This window comes from Camelus ferus, chromosome 9, assembly GCF_009834535.1.
Source record: "Camelus ferus isolate YT-003-E chromosome 9, BCGSAC_Cfer_1.0, whole genome shotgun sequence".
NCBI lineage: Eukaryota > Metazoa > Chordata > Mammalia > Artiodactyla > Camelidae > Camelus > Camelus ferus.
In genome coordinates, this window is record NC_045704.1 from 58,910,618 (window position 1) to 58,927,998 (window position 17,381).

The window sequence follows — 17,381 nt, forward strand, 5'->3', positions numbered from 1 at the left end:
AATTTTACTTTTCTCTCATTGTTTTTGCTCCTTTGATTTTCTTTCTTAAGTGCAACCTATTTTATTAATCATCTGCTAGTGATTTGACTGAACTGATTGTACATAATATGTTTTACTTTGAAATATGCTTTCACATTCAAGAAGAAAGAAAATTGGTAAATAGTATGGCATGCATAAACATGTAGTTAATTTTTTATAAAAAAAACTAACTGGAAGGCCAGCAAACTTTTTACTGCTTTTCTAGTAGAAACACAAGACATTTTTCCCAAACAGTATAAACCTGTAGGAAAAATTATGGTCAAAATTTGGAATGAGGTAATCAATGATAATTTGATTTTTTTTCTCTTTGTAAGAGATTCACCATTATATTCGAGTCATAATCCAAAGACCATTTTTATCTTATCAAGAAGGTTTTAGTAAAGAACTAAATTTTGAAGAAAATTCTATGACAGTGAATCAGTGGCAGCCTAGGTGGTTGCTCGAGTAACCCTCAGGAAAATTTCTTTCTGGCAAGATCCCTGTGGCATTGCTATGCATCATCAGATGTTTTTTTCTTATGACAAGAAGTGAAGGCTTTAAGATAAGGTTGTGCTGAATGAAGTTAAGCTGCGGGTCACATGCATCACCTTAGCCATCCTGGCATCCTGGCCCTTAGGGATAATTGAAGCACCTCACCTCCAGGTAAAGTGCAGGGCTGGGAGGAATTGGTGGGCACTGGTCAGTCCTGCATTATGTAGGGACTAAAGAGATAGACATCCACCTTGGTTGGGCTCTATGCGCTTGGTGTCCTCAAATTTGTCTTATTGCAAAAAAAGCAAATAAAAGTCTAGCCCTAAAAGACAGGCATCTCTCATTTTAGCAGACCTAAAACAGCGGCAGGTAGTAGTGTGGAATGTTAAGCACACTAGAGTTAGGACTCAGATCATCCTGGACTCTAATTCTGGTGCCATCGATGATACACTGCGGGACCTGGAACAATGTGTTATAAGAAGTAAATAGTGTAACTATGTATAGAGCATAATCAGTGCTCAAGAAACAAGAGTTGTTGTTATTGCCATTATTATTATTACTATAGTTATTATTTTGGGAACTCTGATCAGGATATTTTAGAAGTTGGTGCTGGAGGTGGGAAAAGTGGAAAAAGAAAGACTCTACTTAGCAGTGGAAGACAGAGTAAAAGAACTGGGGCTAATCAGGCAGGGAAAATGGTTTAGAAAGACACCAATCCTGACTACAGTTAAATAAAGGATCTTGTGAAGGAGTGATTGGACTTGTTTAGTAAGGCCCCGAGAGGCAGAACAGAGACCAGAGCAAAGGATGGCAGTCGAAAGACAAATGTGGCTTCCCCTAGTGAGGCATCTTGGGCAGATTAGAGCAGGTGGGCTGTCTTCTGAAGGGGTCAGTTCTTTATTTCAGCATGGAAGAAATCTTGGTGGAGGAGTTGTGGACAGGATTTCAGGGATTTTGAGTTTCTAGGCAATGCCTCGGACCACAGAAGACTCCAAGAAGCAGCAGAGGGTGGAATTGAGTAAAAGAGGGTAGCCTGACCAGCTTATCCTGTCTTCCTCCATTTACACAGTGCTCCCACTGGAAAATCCTAAGATTTAAGCATGGGTCGGGGAGTCCTGGCCCTAAATTGCCGCCAGCTTTGGGAAACTTGGTTGCTATGACGACGGAAGCGGTTGACCAGAGGATTCAGAACAGGTTTGGCAGAGGGGAGCAAATTCGTTCAGAAACTGGGCGTGGCTTCGGTTACTATGGCAGCGGGGACGCTTAGTCCGGGCCTGAGGCCAGTTTAGAGGCCGACGCTCCTCCTGTTCTTTGCATGGCACCCAAGAAAGAGAAAGGCGGGACGGCGACCACCACCGGTTCTAAGCTATGGGAACCGTCGCTCATCGCTGCACACTTCAACCAGGTATGCCCAGAGCCCCGTAGATCCTCTCTGCCCCCCGCAAGGCTACAGCCCGGCCAGACCCTCCAGGCAACACCGCCAGGCTCGCGCTCTGTTCCAGACGCCCCCACTGCCCCCTCTGAAAACTATACCTGGTACCGCTTTCTCAGGCTTGACGGTTTCTCTCACAAAACTACCCAGGGCCCCATCCGCAGGAAGAGCTTCACAGAGTGAGCATTAGGGGCAGAAGACAGGGGACGTGGATTTCAGAGGGCGGTGAAAGGTGCTTGTAGGGAAGAGAGCAGGTGTGGTTCTGACACCTCACGATCCTTTTCAGTGAAGTCATCCAGATGGCACTCCACGATTGTACTGGAGTTGTCTTTATAAACTCTTCCCTTCCTCCTGACTTATCCAGAGCGAAGAAACCCTGTTGAATCATCTGTAGCCAGGCGCATATGTCTTGAATAAATGCTGTATGAAAACAGACATGGAGTGTGTAAAGTATCAACGTATTTAATACAAGCGAGCCATCTACAGATAGGAAAGCTTGACTTTCTCATGCAATGCCTTGGTGCTACAATATCAAAAGTTTCGATATAATTTGAAGGTACTGTAGGAGATCAGAGTAATGAGCGGTTGGCTCCTAGACTCATCTATAGGATGACACAAAGGCTATCTGTAACCCACCTGCCACGCGACTTCAAATTACCATCTCAGAACTGCCTAGCTCCCCCAGCCCCCCACTCTCACTCTTCTACCTCCAGTGAGTTGGGCAGACCAAGAGCTCCTGTCATCTGCTGCCAGAAATCCACTTCAACACTTAAGTTGTTTCCAAGTCCAAGATAGCATTTGGAAGAAGGAAGCTAGATTCTGGGAATTCCAGCCTGACATTCCAATATACTTTAAAAGCTGGAAAAAAATCTTGTTTTCATTTTCTGTGTGTGTGTACATTACACAAGAGAGTTAGTACTTAAAGGAAAAATATATCTAAAGCCTTATGATGCCCTCCTGAGAAATTTCTACCTATTTGTCCTTATTTTCCACTATAGTTGTTTTTTTTCCTATAAACAGTCATATGTCTTATATGAAATTTTACCATATGAAGCATTTCATAAAAGTAGTTAAGATACTGCTGATGCTTACATGGAATTTGAGGTTATTTCTATAACCTTAGGAATGAAGGATGTCAACTCAGTAATTCCCAGTTACATTCTCAAATTCTCAAAGATGTTTTTTAAAATACTCTATAAAAGCACCCTCCCTTTTGCTTTTAGAAGTCAGCACTAGCCAAAATAATTTTTTCTCCATTTTCTTTGAAATTGTGTAGGCCAAGTTAGGGCTTGGAGTGAACATTTCTGCTTGAATTATAAACTGCTGAACAACGGAGTTTGATGGAGCTGCTGACATTGCATTAGCTTTAGTGTTGCAAATATGAAGCTATAATTTTCCTAGTTGAGTGGAAAACCTAAAGGCACTATTTTTCCTAATGGCTTGAAAACCTGAAATAATATTCAGCTTTCTTGTTCCTGCTTAAAATATATAATTTCAATAAATCTTAGATAGTAATAGAAAGAATTTGAACTCAAGGCAATACGGAGTTTTAACTACAAGGAGTAAACTTCTTTAGTATGTTGGAATACAGGGATTCTTTTATTGCAGGAGGAAGATAACTACCCTCCACCTCCTCTCATATTTTTTTCTCAGCTTGGTTTCATCTCATCCTAGGAGAATTCCCAGCTTAACCCCGAAGTCCATTTCTTAGAGGCATGCTCTGACCACCAATGTAATAGACTCTGAATTGGGATTAAAGATGACTGTAGATGTGTGAATTCCTATCCACAGGGCTCAGCAAAGTGCTTTGCACATACATGGTGCTCAAAATATGTTACTGCTTCAGTTTCCAGAGTTTCTTGTGCAAACTATGATCCAGAACGCTTGGTTGTATATGTATATGCTCCTGTGTGTGTTTTGTGTGTGTATTGGGGGTGTAGGAGAGGAAAGTCTTTTCTCCCAGTCTTCCATAAGCCAGTTTTGAGAATTAGCTGATTAAGTAACTCTTTTCAAAAGTAGTTTTGAACTCATGTTCCTATTGAGCTGCACTAGACTTTACAGAGAATAAACAAGGTCACAAATTGGCTTCAGTGAATTTACCTTGTATGACTATTCTGGGCTGTCCTTTCAGGCTAGAATAATTGTCGATTTTTCAGCACAATTTAGTTCGTTCTAAAACATAAAATGATGGCAAATACTACAAGGCAGTCTACCGCTAAGCACTAAGTGATTAGTGATTAGAGATCAGAGGTCAGGGAGATGGAAGTGGGCTGCGGTAGTCAGGAAGGGCTTTGTAACATACTTGCTGCTGGCTGAGCTCTGAAGAGTAGGTAGATTTGAGCCAGTAGAAGGAAGGAGGACAGTTATTTTAGGAAAGGAGACCAATATATTCCTTAAAAAAATTTGGGGCGCTTAAATTGAGAGAGAGAGAAATGCCGGCTAGACGGCTTCTGGGTGAACATTACTCGTCAATTAATTCTGCCAATCAAATGGTCATTTACTAACTTTGCTATCCACGTACCAAACATTTAGCTTATTAATATATGTGAAATGTCACACCTCAAATTAGATAAGTAGGAAGTATTTAGGTACAAGATTATAAAAATGCATCTTAGTGTGGGCTTGTATGTGACACTAGACATATTTATGATCTCTAGCAGCATGAGAAAGTTAAGGATGCTATAGGATCATATAAATTAAAATCTTTTTATGCAGCTGTCAAGGCAGCCTCTCTGTTGACCCAGTGAGAGGAAGAGGTATTAACCCAAGCACCTCAGTGACTGAAAGTGCTATCTGGAAATATTTTGGTCTAAGATATTTTCATTTGTATTTTTTATTGTGGTAAAATATACATAACATGAAATTTGCCATTTTAAACATTTTAAAATGCCCTGTTCAGTGGCATTAAGTATCTTCACATTGTTGTGCAGTCCTCACCACCTCCAATCTTCAGAACTCTTTCATCTTCCCCAGCTGGAACTACACCCATTAAATAATACCCCATACCTCCCTCTCCCAGCCCCTGGCAACCCCCATTCTACTTTCTGTCTCTAGGAATTTAACTACTCTAGGTACCACATGTAAATGGAATCGCACAGAATTTGTCTTCTTATGACTGGTTTATTTCCGTTAGCATAATGTACTCAAGCTTTATTCAGATTGTAGCATGTATTAGAATTTCCTTGCTTTTATAAGGCTGAATAATATTTCATTGTGTGTATGGACCACATTTTATTTATCCATTCATTCATTGACAGACACTTGGGTTGCTTCCAACTCTTGGCTATTGTGAATAATGGTGCTATTAACATGAGTGTACAAAAATCTGTTCGAGTTCCTGCTTTCAATTTTTTGAGTGTATATCCACAAATAAAATCGCCAGATCATGTGGTAATTTTTATGTTGAATTTCTTTAGGAACAGCCATACTGTTTTCCATAACAGCTGTACCATTTTATATTCCTACCAGCAATGCACAATGGTTCCAATTTCTCCACGTCCTCATGAAATGCTTTTGAAAGTCTGTGTTTTTTATTGCTATATCTATATGTAATAGACATCCTAGTGAGTGTGAAGTAATATTTCATTGTGGCTTTGACTTACATTTCCCTAATTATTTTTGATGTTGAGCATTTTTTATGTACTTTTAGGCTAAGGATCTTCATTTGTCCATTTTTAAATCAAGTTGTTTGGCTTTTTATTGTTAAATTATAGGAATTTTTAAAATATATTCTGGATATTAACCCCTTATCAGATCCATGATTTGCAAATATTTTCTCCTATTCTGTGGGTTGCCTTTTTACTCTGACTGTGTACTGTGATGTACAAAGTTTTTAATTTTGATGAAGTTAAATTTATCTAAATTTTCTTTTGTTGCCTATCCGTTTGGTGTCATATCCAAGAAACCATTGCCAAACCCAATTTCATGAAGATTTCCCCCTCTGTTTTCTTCTGAGAGTTTTCTAGTTTTTCCGTCTACCATTTAGGTCTTTGGTCCATGTTGAATTAACTTTTGTATATGGTGTGAGGTAAGAATCCAGCATCATTCTTTTGGATGTGGATTTCCAGTTTTCTCAGCCTCAATTATTGAAAAAAACTGGCCTTTCTCCATTGAATGCAGAAAAAGTGGGGCAAAGGAGAGTAAGAGTGCCACAAAGTTTTCTGCCATATTGAATATGGCTTTCTCTTGATTGGGCATTTGTTGGGTTGCTTTAGATCTTTGACCGGTTTCAGAGCTGTTGTACAGTTGTTTAAGTTAGTCTCTGGTTCTTTTTCTAATGTTTCTATGAAGGACAGAGAGCCTGGAGCTTCCTAGTTGTTCTTCTTGTTGATGTTATGGTGGTCTACGAGGTTTTGTAATCAATTCTGATTTTTCCATTTCTTCCAAGCCTATTATATGGCAAGTGATGCTGGGAAAGGGGCAATTAATAGAAATTTTGTTCATGAAAATATAGGAAAATTTTCCAAAATTGTTCAGACAGTGTAGCCATTCCCTCCAGACCTCAAAGATTGTCACATGGCTTCAAAAGGAGTGAGCTACATGCTTCAAGTGCAATTGTGTGTTATGGTCAGAACTTTGGTGTTAATACAGTGGGGAGACACCTCACAGTGTTACCTATGTTAAGTGACAGCATGATACCAGTAGAGAGAATATTCAGAAGCCAAAGAACATTTGAAATTTCTTTAAGGTATTATGGCCTTTTGTCCCAAATATGTTCTTCAGAATTCAAGAGTTCTCCAAAAGTATGTTTGGATTGGTTTGTTTGAGTAGGTATCTCACAGATAGAATTTGGTTTGAGATTTTGCTAATGTTAATTCTTAAATATTTTCATATTTCCATGTTATCTGAGGATGGCTGTTTCTTTTCATTTGTTCCTAGTTTAAGGTCTCATTTTTATGTGTAGCAAGAAGGCAGCCATAACTCATGAGACTGACTATTGGCACAGCAATTATTTCATTCACTTACTGTGACCCACCACAGAAAATACTAAAAAGAAAATCAGAAAAAAAATTAATGGCGCACCCCTTAACCCAGCCAGCCTCACTATTCCAATTCACTGATTTCATTTTCTAATGATGATTTCAAGTCCCTGATGCCAAACTAAAGGGACCAGACACTCATTGTCATTTGCCTTACACTTATCATTAAGATTTTGCTTCTTGATTAAGCCTTCAATTCTTCTTTTAATATAAATATCCACATATATTAAAATATTTGTGAACATCTACTGTAATGTATTGAGATCTTTACTAAGACTCATGAGCTCTTGCTTTTAATTTCTATATAGTCATTTTCAAGGTATGTTTATCCCTTTTCAAACAAATAATAATATTTACATCAAAGACCCAAATTAATGCTATACATGATAGTGTTGCCCTTTACAATACTCCCTCAGAGGTTAGATTCCCAGGGTATCTGGACTAAGCTGCTTTTTTTGTAGAACTGAGGATCCAAGCATTTTAAGGTCTGGTCCAAAAACATGCCATGATCTGGCAAGTGAAGGACCAGATCATGGGTTTTCTCACTAGTCCATCCTTCCTCCTTAATAGAACTATAAGTTATGATATGATAATTGTAGCATTTTATATAGACCTTGCAATTTAAAACAAATATTTTTAAACTAAATTTTAAAACAAATTTAACACAAGGGCTATATAAAATTGCTATTTTTTTAACAAGTGCAGAGAATTGACTCCTTCTGCTACCTGGAAAATGTGGCTCATCAGTGAAGGTGGACCACTCCCGTCTCTCAACTTTCCAATTTCTGTCAATGGTATTATAATTCTCAGTCACTAAAGTTCGCCTACGAGTCATTGGTTTATTACTTAACCAGCCTCAAAGTCCTCTTAATTTTTCCTTTGACATTTTTTTACTTCCATCTCTTCCTTTCTATTCTCATGACTTCATCCTAGCCCAGGCCTGCATCTTTTGACCCCTGAATTTTTATAAGAACATCATACCTCAAGTCACTATAGAATCATCTATTCCCAGCTGTCAAAATGACCAACTCGTCTCTCCTAAACCCTGCTCACGCCATTGTGCATGTTCCGCCTGAGAAACTGTCAGTGATCATCTGTAATCTCAAAACCTAATCATCCTCGCTTCTTGAGCCCCTTTAATCTGGTCCCAATTTAACCATCAGATTGAATTGCTGTGGGCAAGACTGTCTCCTCACAGAAGCACAGACACATGAAGGAGGCGAGGGGCTGCTAGAGAAAGCCCCAGCTCTGGGACCGGGTAGACCAAGGTATTGAGTCCTGATTCTGAAAGGCATAATGGGTGGCCTAGAGCAAGTGTCTTGCCTTCTCTGAGTCTTGTCCTCTTTTTGTCAAATGGAGATGATAATATCCACCTCAGAGACTTGCTGGGGAGAGTAAATGATATTTATTTAATTTCATAAATAATATTGTGGCACCTGGCAGCTAATAATCCTTCAATAAATAAGTTCCCTCCCTCCATCGTGCTCTTTCACTCTTATTAGTCTCTTTGCTTGAAATGAACTTCCACCTCTGTCCTTGTCATGCCCACTCTCTGAGGGCCTCATAAAGCCACATATTGCAGTAAGCTTTCCTAAGTGCCCTAACCCACATTTATCTTCCCTCACCTTGGCTCGAGCCTCTGTCTTTCACAACCTGGTCCTTAGTTGGAAGAATGCATTGCATTATTTGCTATCATTTAATGTTTTATAGAGCACCAGTATAATGTGAGCTGCTTTACAGAAAAAAATCATATCTGGTACTCCTACTGTCTACTCCATAACGGCTGGCATGTTTCTAGGAACATACAACCACACTCAAACTTTATATGAAATTAAGTCACTGATTTACTTTGAAATATGAAGAAACTTTTATTGTAGAAACCAGGACCATGAGTAGACTTTCTCTTCTACAAGAAGAGAAAGGAAGAGGAAACATTTATATAAAAAAAGCATCTACTGTATAACACAGGGAACTATATTCAATAGCTTGTAATAACCTATCATGAAACAGAATATGCATATGTGTATGACTGAACCACTATGTTGTACGTCAGAAGCTAATGCAACATTTAAATCAACTATACTTCAGTTTAAGAAAAAAAGCATCACAATAGATACATAAGCTGATTGTGACACTGCCCCCAAAAGACCTATGCAGCAGTGTCATTCCACTTCTCAAAGATATTTCATCGGCCCGCCCCGAGGCATTCTAGTGAAAGCTCTTTAGAACATTGAGTTAGCAGTGTCTTCTTCGTATTGTGCTTCAAGTGGAGGAATAATATTTTTCTCTTCCTAAACATTGCTGAGTGACAATAACTGAGTTGTGCACACTTGAAAAATAGTGATAGAATTTCCTTGGAGTCTTGAACAAAGCTTGTTATCTTGTAAAAGTTTGGAACATAGATAAGGGTTCCAGCTAGGTGTTGCTAAACTGTTACTATTCCAGACCTCTTAAATAAAGCTAGAAAGTGTACAGATACTAGGATGATAATAAACAGTCTAAGTAGGTTTTAGGGGAAGATGTTCAACTGAACTGAAGTGCTTGAAACCATTACAAATGCAGTTTATCAAAAGGGAAATACATTTTTTTGGACAGAACCCTTGAATAATTTTTGAGAGGCAGTGAAGGATTTTTCTACTTTTTTGATCTTAAACAGTAAGCTATTTCTCATGTTAATGTGTATTTAAGACTTACTGGAAATACTCATAATACGAGCTGAAGACTGATGTCTGGCAGCAAGCATATTTCTTAAATTGGGTTGGTTTTTATTACTCTATTTTCTGAAATATGCTTTCATAGATATTTACAAAACAAATTGCCAGTTCACACAAAGGTTGTTTTAATAAAGGCCAATGAAAACAACTGAGTTGCTAGGAAGAATGTTAAGAGGGAAATGGACTTTTCATAACCTCACATTATAATTTCTCTTTTTGGACAAAAATGTATTATTTGAGTGAGTTTGGAACCAGAGAGTTCGCCTGTCAAAATATCTACCTAGAAGTTATATGTGATCATTTTTATTGCAAATGAAAAATATTAAATATAAGTCAAATGTAAGTGTGACCCATATGAGTTTGGCAACATACTAGGAAAATGTTAGTTAAGAAATGGTGAATGTTGACCATGTTTTCAGCTCTAGCCGTAGAAACCATCACTGGCTCCCAGTTACCCACAGGATAAAATCTAAGATGCTCCGCCTGGGTTTTCACAGCCCTGCCTTGTTTGGTCTTTCTCTGCTCATTCATCTTTATCTGCCTTTACTCTGGCTGAGTGGTCTCTGTAGTATCCCCAGGCATACTGACTATTCCCATGCAGTTTCCTGGCCCAAAGATCTTCTCGCCTCCATCCGACTCCTTCTCATTAAAACCTTCTCTTACATCTTCCAGAAGGGAGCTTAAGCCACATGATTCTGACCCTTACTGACTTTTCTCCTTCTACTGAACTACTTCAGTGATTGTTATCTTTTTAATGCTGTCCTGCTTTGAGCTGTAGTCCAACAGTTTCGGTGTTACCTACTGTATCTGCATTCTCTTTCAGCCCTATAGACTCCTGGAGGGTAGCAAAAGGTTAACATTTTTAATTTTCTCCCTTCTGGCCACAGTACCTAATAGTGATTAGTACATCGTGGTCTTCAGCAAATACCTACTGAATTAAATTCATTGACTGTTTTTTACTGCCTCAGTTTCCTGGCCTATTTTCTTTTTTGAGCTCCAGAATTTGTTGCAGCCCACTGATCATGAGAAAATTTCAGAGCCTTAGTTTTGGTATCCGTAAAACAGAAACAGTGGTCATACATCCCTTGCAGGTATTAAAAAGATTGTTGAGAGGATTTAAAGGCATCTAGCACATATTATCTCAGACCTCACACATCCAAACCCAAACTGGATTTTCCTCTTCAAACCTGCTCTCTGCCAAGTCTTCACCTTCTCATTGAAAGGTGTCACCATTCACCCAGCGAGTCACAAGAGCCAGAAACCTTGATTTCATTGTTTTCGCCTCCTTTTCTGAACCCCATGATCCAGTTCTACAGAGTCTTGTTGGCTCCGCCTTTGAAATAGATCTTAAGTCTTTTCTTTTGGGACACCCCCACTATGACTCCATTGTCCAAGCCATCACCATCTCTTGCTGAGCTATAGACAGCTCAAGAGCGTCCCAACTTAGTCTTTTTCTCCCATTCTTGCTGCTCTGGAATCTTGTCTCCACACAGTAGCCAGAGTGGACCTTTTAATTCGCCAGACTTTGAGTGAAATCCAGATGCTCCACTGCAGCCCATGTATCTGGCTTCTGCCAACCACTCCAACTATTTGTATGACTCACCTTTGCACTCAGTCCTCTGTAACCGTACTGGCCTTTGTGCTGATCTGCAAATCCATCAGAAAGCACACTGCCACCTTTGAGCCTTTGCTCTTGCTGTGCCCTTGGGCTAGAATGACTCCACGCAAGATATTCCTGTGAGCCACTCCCTCCTTTCCTTCAGGTTTCTGTTCAGATGTGGCCCTCCCTGATCACCCTGTGTCAACTACATCATTACACTCTATCCCCTTACCCTGATTCCATTCCTGACCTTCTACTTCACATTCATATCATGTTATGTCTTTCTCTCCATGTGAATGTAAGCTCCACGCAGGCAGGGATTTATCTTGCTCACTGATCTGTCACCAGCACCTGATATATTGGGCTCAAATACCACTTTTGAATGAATGAAGGACAAGTTGGTGCTCAGTAAGGAGGAGCTCTTATCAGTAGTAGTGCTGTATTAGAGTGGTGTGAAAGTCAAAGTATGTGGAAGAGTATGGAACCCCGTTTAGTCTGATATAAATACTTATTATTACTCTTTTGTCTATTTCCATATGAATGTTACTCATGTTTTTCAAACTCAGTACGTTCAAAACTGCTACTATCCTATTCACTGAAGTTAGAAATCGTCTTCCAATCTTCCAACAATAAAATTGGTCAGCGATTCCTATTACTCCAACTTCTCTACTTTAGTTCCTTCTTTTGTACCTCCTGTAATTTTTGACACTGTTACAACAGCCTTCTAACATCTCTTGTCTCTTTCAGCCAAGGGTGAAACTTCAAAATATGCTAATAACTCTCACAGTTGTATGTAAATCAACATACAAATCAAAAAAATTTTAATCGCATTTTTAAAGCATAATAAAAATAAAACTATATGTACTTTATACAACTCCTTGCTAGATGCTATAATTTTTAGTACATACCACTCATCAAATATTTCTAGTGGTTTCAAAATCATTTGTTGGTTTTCAGAAGTGTTGGTGCAGTCTTTGGTTGACATGGCTTTCACACACTAAGTGTTGCCCTGTCTGAGCCATGAGGTGACTTGGGGAATGTATTTAGGCTCATCCCATAACTTTCCTTTTACATACATAGTCATTATGTAATTTGTAGTTCTCTACACGTAATTTCTCTTAATAGCAACAATATTGTTCATCATACTGAAAGCTCTTTCAACTTTTGAACTCTTAATAATTATGTTTAAAATTTTTCTGGCCTTCATAATAATGTCTAAAAATTTTATGTACTTAATGTATCTATTATCAATTAAGGCACAAAACCATTTCTTGAAATGTCATATTTAATTAGTTGGCTTAATTTTATAAATGTTTGATCATCCCAAATCCACTTTGTTTATAAACATAGTGTGGCTAAATTTTAGGATTGAAAAAGTTGAAAGAGGTTAATACTTTTCATTTTATCATAAAATAACAACCCATTTTTATATAATGTATTAGGCAATCTAATAGTTTTTCTTTTATAACTGATACTTTATTTTGTTTTATTTCAAGTTGTACCATTTATTTCTGTGTTTCTGTATATCCTCTGCTTCTCTTAGTTTGTTTTATTAATTTTACATGGGCAACAAATTTTCATTTATTTCTTACAAAGCTAAAGGAAGTTGACATTTCTGTTAGAATATTTCATTAGAAACAAATCACTAAAAGTCAGTTTCATTTCCCAAATGCTAACTACTCCAACTTCACAATTCACATGAAAAGAAACACACAAGGCTTGGCATGGTTTCCACTCAGTGGCTGCAGTTCTAGCACGATGACTGTCCACTGGGACCCTAATATTTGTCTAATGTTCAACCCCAAGCTCCCTTCAGATGAATTACTTAATTATCTCTGGTGTTTATTTAACATACGGTAGTAAATAGAAAACTTACCAAGAAGTATTTATGTTGACTTATTTGATATGCATCTTTTATTGCACCAGCTGCATATATTGAATACAGTGAGTTAGGACCAAAACAAAACATTTGGAACTTTTTTCACAGTTGTGGGCTGAAACTCCAGACTTTCTCCATTTCACTACTCTGGCCCTGTTTTCATGTAAATACTTCTCAGTGAAGCCATTTTTCTTGGAGCCTATTGAAATAGTTTGAGATATCGCAGGTGCTGTTCCATCCAGCTCCACCAGATCAACGACAAAAAATGTAACTGTCTTTAGCATATTGGCTTTTGCAAATGAGGTATTATTAAAACACTTTTACATGAAACATTTAAAATTTTATCAACAGTGATTAAATTTTACTACTTTTGATTTATACATTTTCCAAAAGGTTGCTTTCTCATTTCAGTAGATAAATGCTTTGCCACAGTCAAAACTATAAATCTGCGTTCCAGTGGTACAGCCATATATTATTTTTTGAAGTTCAGCTAAGTATTTTATGTCTAAAAATGCTCACTTGTGTTTAACTACATAATAGATTATGTTAAAAGCTCTGATGATGTGTTTGAAAATGTTTTGCAATTACTTTAATGACACATTTTGATGAAAAGTTTTTATTTCAAATATTTTAATGCATGAAAATGATTATATTATATTCTTTAAATTTTCCTTCATTAATGATGGCAGACTTCCTTTTTTGGAATAAGGAGCTTTAACAAAACGTATTTGCCATTCTGATTTTAAAAAGTGTTTGCCTACTCAACTTTTAACAACACAAACTGTGAGCTTCATTTCCATCCAACATTTATATCACTTGCAATAGTAATCAGATTTAATTAATCAAATTTTTATATTGAAAGAATCATGTTGTTTTACATTTTAGAAATACTAACTATTTGTAAACATTTTAATGATTTTTGCACAGTATCAGAACGTGCCTTGGGTTGTGATTGTTTATATTTTTCTTCTTTGATCTCCTGAAAATTCAGAATACTGACCTATTCATGATACTTGAAAAAAAATTCAGCAACATATCCAGACTTTGAAGTCTCTTCACTGTGGATTTACATTTTAAACATTTTATGTTATAAATTTCTATAAACATAATGTATGTGTTACAAGTATTAAAAACAATACACACAAGAATTGGATTGCAGTATAATTAAAATAAAAGTAAAAATGAATCAAGTCGAAAGCAGAGTTTGAGGTTGGGGATGATGATTAGCCAGGGATCACCTGAAAGTCCAGAGTGCTTAGGAAAAGATGTGCCCTGTACATTTGCTGCCTTCAGATGCAGCCCAGACCACAGACTATGCTGTGAAAGTTCCCTTAATGTTACAACCCCAGGAAGCTCAGGTATCAAAGATCAAATTAACATCTTATAATGATCAGTTTGTGCTAAGTTTACATTGGATTTTACATTCTTAATTTTACTACTTATCACAGTTACTTTTATTCTATCCACCAACCAGCATTCATTTCAGTTCAGCCACCAAGATGGCATACCTCTGTGTGCTCAGTGACTATCAGAACCACCGCCTCTTCTCCCCTCTATGTACCCTCTGCACGGCCACCTGGGTCGTCCTTCTGCAATACCAATAAGATCATGTCACTTCCTGCTTCCGTCTCCACCCTTACTATGAATTCCTTGGCCCTTAACAATCTTCCCAGATCCATCCCAGCCTCATCTTCCCTCCTTTATCCCAACCACTGTCACCCCTAACAACTAGACAACTCAAACCTTCTAGGCAAGTGTGTGCTTTCATGTATATAGAATTTCTTTTTAGAAATTCGAACACTACTTGTTGAACTTCTCATTCTTAAAGTCACTAATCAAATGTGCTTCCTCCACGGAACTATCCCTGACTTCCGATTTCCGATGTTCATTTCACCACGTTCCCACAGTGCTTATACATACCATGATGATGGTACTTACCATGCTTATTAGAGTTGTTGGTGGATCTGTTCTCTCACTTGACTGTGAACTTCTCAAGGTCAAGTAGTGATCTGGTGAGTCATGGTGAGTTCCCTCTCTGGAATGTGGTGCCTGGAATATACTCAGTCAATCATAATTGGAGGAATGATAAAACAAACGTGGTTGTTCTTCCTGTTATTTATACCAAAACCACCCTTCTTTAAATCATGTTATTCCCACCACATGTTTTCTATTTTGTTCCCATTTTTTTCCTGAATATGGTGAGCCAAGGCCTTTCAATAGAACTGCAGCACAGTAAGCTGATGGTTATGGGGAAGCAGTACATAGAGGTACCTTTCCTATAATTGACATCAAAGTCTGAACTTCTGACTAGAGTTTGGATTATGTTTTCCTTAATATACTTACTTATACTTCCCACATTGAATCTCATCTGATGTATATGCTTGCTCAAATCAGAAAGCTTTTGTGAAATCTCCCTGAGGTACTTAATTGTCCCCCTGGCATAGTGTCGTTGTCACAACATCTGCCAATGAAGGTAAGGCGAGGTGGCAGAGGAAGGCCCATCGTCTGGGAATCAGGACATGCCTCTTGCTGTCTGTGCCACCTTCACCACTCCTCCATGGCGTAGATTTTTTTTTCCCATCTGCAAAATGAAGGAATTAAACTAAATGTCAATGAAAGAAATCTTCCAGTACTGAACTCTGCAACTTCAGATGTCACTATTATCTATTTGCATTTCTTCTATAAAACAGGTCAATTAGACCTATGCAGGGAAGATGCCCAGGGCTCCCCTCTGTTAACACTTCTCCATCCAAAGAACTGTGCCCTTAACCTCACCTTTGTTTTTAAACCAGTTACCTACCCGTGACAAAACATCTCTACTCCATGGCAACTCGGTATTTTTGATAGGAGAACTTGTGAGATGCTTTCTAAAATTAAATAAATTCTGTCTCCTGGCTTCCCCTTGTCCTCACCCCTCAAATCATTATTCTTTGTGCTGTTCTTATTGTGTCTTCTGCTAAACATAATTATAGTGTGTGGCCTTGGGTGGTACAGACAGTAACAGTTTTTCAGGAAGGATATATTCATAGAAATGGAGAGGAAACCCCCTCAAATTATATAAACACCAATGAAAAATCATGTGATCCTTAAAAATGGTTATTACTTTGTATATGTATTTAATAATTGAGTTTTGATCAAACTGGTTTGAGGCGAGGAATACTGAATTCAGCCACCTCTGTCTTCACACCAAATATTTAGAAGGCTGAGCAAGGATAAAGAGAATTTCGTTATTCACACGTTATTGTAACAGTAAGGTGAAGCAGTAGAGAATGCTAGGAAAATGTCTGTGGAAAAATGATTTATTATGACCATATCTTCCACCTTTGCAATGGCAATAACTGTGGATGTGTTATTTTACTCTTTGTGATGAAGGTGTCACATTTGCTCAGAAGGATGTACTCTGAAAATTATATTTAAAGCAGTGATGTTCTGTTTCCTCTGAAGAAACTTTTTTGCTTAGTCCCTCTTATGTTCAGTAATTAAGAGCAGTCATGTCTAGAGACCAAAGGTTTTGATCATGTGGAGCAGACTTTTGGGTCACATGACATCCATATGGGAACTGAACCTCTGGCTGTACCCTCATTTAGTACCGTCTTCAAAGTAGCTGAGGAAATCCACTCATCCTACCCAGCATGTCCCAGTGGGTCCACTGGTGGCATCACTGAGAGTCTGCTCTCAACCTCCTTGGCAGGATTCTTTCTTTTGCTTTCTCCTGTTGTAGACCTCCTCACCACCTCTAATTACTTTTATTTTATAGAAGCTAATGTTCCTCTAAAATCAAGGAATTTGAAAGTTTCCTCTCTATTTTGAAATTTAGCTGCTAGAAAAAGTCTTTAAAATGATCTAACTTAATTTGATCAATGAAAGTTTTTGGTCAAACAAACGAGCATCTTAAAAAAATTGTACTTGACAATGTTTTAAATTAATTCAGTAGGAAAGATTGTTCACCTTGGATTGTTCAGTTTGGATTGGAAAAAAGTGGGATTAAAATAAAATCAAGCTAGGAAAGATGGATGCCTTCCTGGATGTTCCTTATGTAAGTCCTTAGGATAGGTGTTCCCCACAGGTTAATTCCACGCCCTAAACACGGTCAGCTGTGGAGCAGAAGTCTCTGTCTTGAACGCAGGAGTAGTTGAGGTGTGGGTGAGCCAGGAGGGGAATAGGCAGTTACTAACTTGCCAGCCATTATCTTTGGGGTTTGTGGACAGAATTGCCCTTTTGTTATCTTCTGGAAGTTCTCCCTATTTTTTTTCCTCTATCCTCTTTT

At 38.1% G+C, this 17,381-nt stretch overlaps 1 protein-coding gene across 1 annotated transcript in view; it reads left to right on the top strand.

Annotated features, from left to right (window-relative positions):
* Window positions 1-1,825: 1,825 nt before the first annotated feature.
* SPAG17 (sperm associated antigen 17) overlaps window positions 1,826-17,381 on the top strand; it is a 190,430-nt gene continuing 174,874 nt past the window's right edge. Inside the window, exon 1 of the mRNA XM_006184295.2 lies at window positions 1,826-1,915. Coding sequence (XP_006184357.2) covers window positions 1,826-1,915 — 90 coding nt within the window. The remainder of the gene's footprint in view (window positions 1,916-17,381) is intronic.